Here is a 6,345-nt window from a genome sequence, read left to right as displayed (position 1 = left end):
TGGAGACTCAGGGTAGGCTGGGCAGGGAGTGACTGGGAGGGCTGCACTGTGGCTCCATGGAGGGAGCCCAGTGTGCTGGAGATGCCACGTGAGCACCCCTTATCCTGCACTTCTTTGCTGTTCTCATCCAACTCAGAGTCAGACGAGATGGCTGAAAGAGCCAGCAAGTTTCGTAAACTAATTGGAAAACAAACCCAAACTCTGAAAAAGTCACAGCTAGACTTCACCCTGAACTGGGCTGTGACCTCTGAAGACACTTGCAAGGGGTCCAGGCACCAGGTCCACGTGAATAGATGGGACAGCAGGAGCTGTTGGTGCCCACACACCAGCGGTGAGGGCCTGGGGCCACCGACTCCCCCAGGGCACCCTGGGTCAGATGTACCTGGCACTGCCACTAACCTCCTCCATAGATGGGCCAGCAGGTCCAAGACACACAGCTCATGCAGTGGCAGTGCCCAGATTCCAACCCAGTGTCCCCAAGCTCTTTTGCCTGGACCTTACTGCCTGGGGCTGTACAGTTATAACGTAAAATAACATTTCCTCCGGGCCTATGGAGTCAAAGTTCTACCTTATGCTTCCAGCTGGGCATAACTAAGCCACAAGCCAGCTTGTTCCAGGTGTAACCTCCACACAAAGAATCACTGAAAGTGGCACACAGAATCTAAAAAAAAAAAATCACCCGATGAAATTTATTTCAGATTGTGCCAACCACCTACCTTCCCGTCATGCCTACCCACACCCGATTCCACTGTTTCCCTCGGCAGCCGAGTTTACCACTGAGATGCTTAATGCCATCTTGATGTGACCCAAAACAAAAACAATCACAACAACAGCATTAATATAAAGATATATTCCATAAAAGAGTTTGGCAGTCAAAGAAAAGCATCACACTTCCTAAAAACACAAGCATTCTCCTTCCCCTAGTCTACAGAGAAAACTGTAAAAACACAAAACAAAACCAACATCATCAACAAACACCCACCAGTATATACCACATTAGCATGTACACTTCGGCAAGTGTGTGAAGGTGGCACTCCATCCCTGAACGATGAGGACAGAACTGGTACAAGATCCAGAGAGGCGTTAGAGTGTAGACCAGCCAAAGATGTACGAACGCCCCAGCTACGCCTGGGGGGTTATTCAGTACATAAGACAGACTTCATTTCCAACAGCAAGCCCCCAGTAGCTACAGGAAGGGTGGACACGGTGACCACAGATATCTCCGTCAGGGGGTAGAAGGTCACCATGAAAGTGAGCAACGAAACGTCCGAGCCTCTACACAGCTGCAGGCTGGGGTCCGTGGCTCGGCCCAGGGGCCTGGCTACGGGGCTTCTCTTTCCAGGGAGAGGCGAATGCCAGGCCGGCCAGCCGGCCCTCAGCATGTGGCCTGGAGAGGAGCCCTGGCCAAAGGTGTCCAGCTGGCCATCTCTGGCTGGGGCTCCCCGGCCTTGCAGTGGGGGAGGGTCAGGATCACGATTCAAGTTCCGGGTAACAGTTTCAGTAGCACCAAGACCAGAAGACAGTGAGGCCAAGTGGGGAGGGGAGTGGGGGTATGCATGTTGGGGGTGCACAGACGAAGGGGGAGCATGTATGTGCAGCTGGGTTACTAGGGGTGATACAGAGAAGCTGCTGGAGTTGGTTCATGGGACACTCAAGGGAACTGAAAGGGACGGCGTCAGTCCCAGACGCCGCGTAAGGCTGTCGAGAGGAGAATGCCAGAGGAAATGAAGATGTGGTGTGAGAACATTCTTGCCCTATAAATAAACTATTTACACACTTCAGGAAAAGGAGAGCTGACTCCGCAGGAGAGCCATGCCCACTGCCCCCTCGTGCCCTCAGGGCATAATGCTGTTGAGGCTGGAGACAGTTCCCGCCCTGGGCGCCGGGGCACGATGCACGAGGCACTCCCATGGCACCAGCCCCCGCACTGGCTCAGGCTTACTTCACTTGACATGGCCGAGGATCCGGCCAACACCCCGACCTGTGCAGATGCTGCGGGCCCCCCTGGCACTCAGAGGGCCACAGAAGGTGTGGCTGCCCCCTAGGCCAGCACCAATGACATGAGCGGTGAGGAGGCCAGGGTGCAGCCACCAGAGCCGTCTGTCCCTCAGAGTCACCTCCCCCACTTAAAGACATACCCTCCGACTCCAGGCAGACCCCAGCGGGGCTGCTGGTCACAAGTCTGTGCAGGTGAGAGGGGGCCCCTGGGTCTCCAGCACCGGCAAGCAGAAACAGAGAGATCATGTCACGCGGATGCTGCAGGCGGGGTGCTGGCTCGGGCTGGGTGCGTCCGTTTCTCTCCCTCTGGACGTGAAGTTGATGGCGGTGAAGGGCTTCGGCCTCCACGGCGTGGCTCAGCTCTGCTTGCCCACCTGTGGCTCCTCAGAAGTGGTGGCCTGCTTTCACTGCCTCAATGTCCGAGATCAGGGTCCTCGCCAGGAAGATGCCAAATATCTGACAACAAAGCCGGCAGAGGCAGCGGCCGTCAGCATCGGGGCCGAGGGGGAGGTGGGGCAGGGCACCCCGCACTTCCCGTCACCTCCACACCCACACGCAGAGGCTGCAACTGGGCACGTGGCCAAACGAGACCAACCCACAGTTAAAACAAATGAGCCCGGGCTCTGCTTTGCTGCGTGAAAAACAGTGGGATCTTCCCTAAAGCCTAGAAGGGGCAAACAGCAGGCACCACAGAAGCAAAATGGATGTTCTGCCCTGCCTGCAACATGACCACGCACATCCCACATCACAGGCCGCGACTCGCTTTGTACCCGGGGTGAAATGGAAACTGACAGGGTCACCCTGACTGGTTCTGATTCCCCAGATACCAAACCTCGAATGTTTCCTGTAAACCTGGATTCCACCATAAAAACGAGACTGTCCCCGATTTGGGCCATACTGGTGTCTGAAGCTACACCCCGACCTCAGTGACCAGGATAATCACGTGGGAAGGCTGATGTTTTCCTACCAGGAACAGACTAATGTGAACTTGGTGACCTGAGGAATTCTGCTCCCCTCACCCCCCACTTTAAATCCCTCTAGTGGCTGGTATCTGATGGGCCAGGCCTTCTGAAGTAAGAGATCCTTGCCTGCTTTGCAAGTAAATTTTTTTCTTTCTTTTCCAGATGCTTCTGTCTCTCGGCCTTCCTTTGAGATCAGTCAACCACTGAGTGAAGGAGGAAAAAGGTGCGTGGATGGCTGGTGACCCCGAGTCCACCCCAGTCACCCTCTTCAAGGCAAGGCCAGAGCCGAACATTTTCTAAATGGTGCGTTTTCCACAGAGCAGCAGCCGCAGCTGCCTCCGAGGCTGCCTGGGGGGCTGCCGGCTTCTCCTCCCAGCCCTGGGCAACCCTGGAAAAACTCCTGGTTTTTCTGATTCACTGAATTCTTGACTTTCTCCCACCAGTTCTTCTCCCGGGAGACACTAGGCAGCCTACTCACCCCGGGCCTCACGCGCCCTCAGCCACCAGCATCTTTCCCAGTGTAAAATCTGGCTCAAGGGAACAGGTGCGGCCACAAGGGGAGAGGAAGCCACGAAGGGCAGTGGGGGCAAACCTGCAGCAGTGAGATGGCGATGAAGACGCCGGCCACGATGTAGATGTTCCGTGGGAGCCACCCCTCCAGCGCCTGGATGCAGCCTTTCGTGAAGATGGACTCGTCCCATTTGCTCTTCAGCTGCAGGGAAACAGGACAGCGGCCTGAGCCCGAGACACGCAGGCCGTCCCCACCCTGGATCCCCAGAGGGCTCCCGCCGGGGGCAGAGCAAAGCTCGGGGTGGCGGGGGGGAACGAGGGATCTGGGAGGCTGGTGCAGAGGACAGATGGACAGACAGAACTCTCCAGGAGAAACACGTCTATTTGCCTCGGTCTCTGCCCATCCCCGGGCAGTTCGCATTTTATAACCCGTCTAAGCAAAGGCTCCCTGGCTGTGCTCTTTAACCCCTTTCTCTTAGGGGCCTCCACAGATTTCAAGGTCAGCTTGCTCGACACACCTCCACGTCTGGAGAAAGGGGAGGGGGATGAGGGCTTGGGGAAGGAAAATGTGCCTTAACGAGAGAAACTGGGGAAAGAGGGTTCAGCGCCTTCTGAGTCAGGAGAGGGAAGGGACAATGGCTTCTCAGAGTGTGCCCCCGAGCCCAGGTGAGCCTGGCTCCAAGAAGCAGAGCCAGCCGGAACAGGCTGAAGTCGACCCTAGCGGAGGCTCAGTCAGCACACAGGGATGTGGCCTCGGCAGACACCGTGTCCTCACCCACCCTGAACACAGTAGTCAGCCCCGGCCCCCCTCCCCTATCAGCCTCACCCATGAAGCACTGACGGAACATTCATTCATTAGCAGTGTTAGGGGCTGAATTATGTCCCCCTAAAATTCCTGTGTTGAAGTGTTAACCCCCAAGACCTCAGAATGTGACTGTATTTGGAGAGAGGCTGTTTAAAGAGGTAAATAAGTTACAGTGAGGTCATTGGAGTTGGCCCTAATCCAATATGACTGGTGTCCTCGTGAGAAGAGATTAGGACACAGACAGACACAGAGGGAAGCCCATGTGAGGACACAGGGAAGAGGAGGCACCATCCAAGCCAAGGAGAGGGGCCTCAGAAGGGACCCACACTGCTGACACCTTGACCTCAGACTTCTAACCTCCAGAACTATGAGAAAATTAAATCTCTGTTATGTTAACCGCAGGGCCTGGGTACTTTTTTATAGCAGCCCTGGCAACTGATGCAAGTGGCGAGGAAACTGGTCACTGAAGAAGCTGATGCTGACACAGGCCCATCGCCATGAAGCGGAGCTCACTGCAGAGGGAGCTGAGGTTTCCCAGGCTGAAGGGTCCCATCCCTAGTGTCCACGGCCAACAGCGGGGTGCCTGCAGTTTCCTCGAGATCCCTCTCCTTCAGAACAGCTGTCATTCACATCACCAGAGGCCACCAGAGCAAGGACTGGGGTGGGTCCTCGCCGCTTCACGTCCAAGCGCACACTCCGTACGGCCTGAGGAAGCCCTTAGAGGGCCGAGCCCTGCTCCTGCCCTGAGCCTATCTCCCTCCCTGTCAGCATCGCCTCCATAATGGCGGCTGGACCAAGCCATGTGCCTCCTGCAACTCCATCCTGAACCCCTACATAGCAGACACCTCCTGGGACTCCAAGGGCCTCTTAAACATGTCGTCTTTGTTCCCCCAAACTTTCATCCATCTTATTTCCACTAACGTAGCAACTGCTAGATTTTGTGACTATGGTTCACAGAGCTTGAAATCACACCCATTACTGTTCCCATGAATCTTGTCTTGCCAGCGGCTCAGGGAAGGCGTGTGCGTGGCCGTGTGCTCCCGCTTGCCTGGTTCCCAGCTCAGGTGGCACCTCTGAGCTTAGTCTCCCCCGGCTTTCCCACTCCAATTTGCACTTGTGCTAAATCGGGAAGTTGGACCCTAGAGAATAAGCCTGAAGAATTCAAGGTCATATGCATTGAGCTCTCACCTGAGTCCTGACATCATAGCCACACTGTGTGTTCACAACTTTTTGCTGTAAGAAAAGCAGAAAGATTAGTCATTTTTGTGCTCCAGAAGCCGGTGGTAGAAAGCTCTAGGAAAGTCACAACCAAACACCAGCAAACACCTGCACCAATTCCATTACAGCTCATGCCCTTCCATCATGCTGCCAACTAACCTTCCACGCTAGGACAAAGGTTGGCAAATTTTTTGTGCGAAGGGCAAGACAGTAAATATTTCAAACCCACCTACGGAGCTACTATTCAACTCTGCTGTTGTAGCATGAACGCGGCCATTGACAATATGTAAATGAACAGGTATGGCTGTATTTCAATAACACTTTATTTAGGGACACTGAAATTTGAATTTCATGATTTTCACGTGGCACAAAATATTATCCTTCTTTTGATTTATTTTCAACCACTTAAAACGGCTGAAACCATTCATGGCTCACAAGTCATCCAAAAACAGACAGCAGGCCAGATCTGGTGCAGGGGTCGTTGTCTGCCTATCCCTGAGCTAGAAGGGAAATGCTACACTTGCTAAAGATTTCACAGTCACAGTGGAGATGTCAGACACCGCTGTGCAGCCTCTGCAGACCTGAGCCCCTCCCGGGCTGGGGAACGCACCCAGAGCCCTGTGGCCCAGCACCAGGCAGTGTGACGGTACTGACGGCCGTAGGGGCTCCCTTCTGCTCAGGCTAGGTTTGGGCAAACATTCAGTGCTCCTTCAAGGACACCCAAGGGAATTCCCTGACAGTCCATTCGTTAGGACTCGGCGCTTTCACTGCTGTGGCGCCAGGTTCAATCCCTGGTCAAGGAACTAAGATCCCATAAGCCGTGCAGCGTGGCCAAAAAATCGGCGGTTGGGG

The 6,345-nt window shown here is 54.7% G+C and overlaps 1 protein-coding gene across 3 annotated transcripts in view; it reads right to left on the bottom strand.

The window, feature by feature from the left end:
• Window positions 1–835: 835 nt before the first annotated feature.
• Window positions 836–6,345, bottom strand: part of TSPAN14 (tetraspanin 14) — a 56,228-nt gene continuing 50,718 nt past the window's right edge. Inside the window, exons 7-9 of one of the 3 annotated variants that reach the window (XM_007464223.1) lie at window positions 5,464–5,508; window positions 3,553–3,672; window positions 836–2,454 (exon numbers count right to left, since the gene is read on the bottom strand). In XM_007464223.1, the coding sequence (XP_007464285.1) occupies window positions 2,383–2,454; window positions 3,553–3,672; window positions 5,464–5,508 (237 nt within the window). In that variant the 3' untranslated portion in view covers window positions 836–2,382. The remainder of the gene's footprint in view (window positions 2,455–3,552; window positions 3,673–5,463; window positions 5,509–6,345) is intronic. The other 2 variants (XM_007464224.1, XM_007464225.1) reach the window with 2 other exon arrangements.

This window comes from Lipotes vexillifer, unplaced genomic scaffold (assembly GCF_000442215.2).
Source record: "Lipotes vexillifer unplaced genomic scaffold, Lipotes_vexillifer_v1.1 scaffold59, whole genome shotgun sequence".
Lineage (NCBI taxonomy): Eukaryota > Metazoa > Chordata > Mammalia > Artiodactyla > Lipotidae > Lipotes > Lipotes vexillifer.
This window is presented reverse-complemented; position numbering and strand designations above follow the sequence as displayed.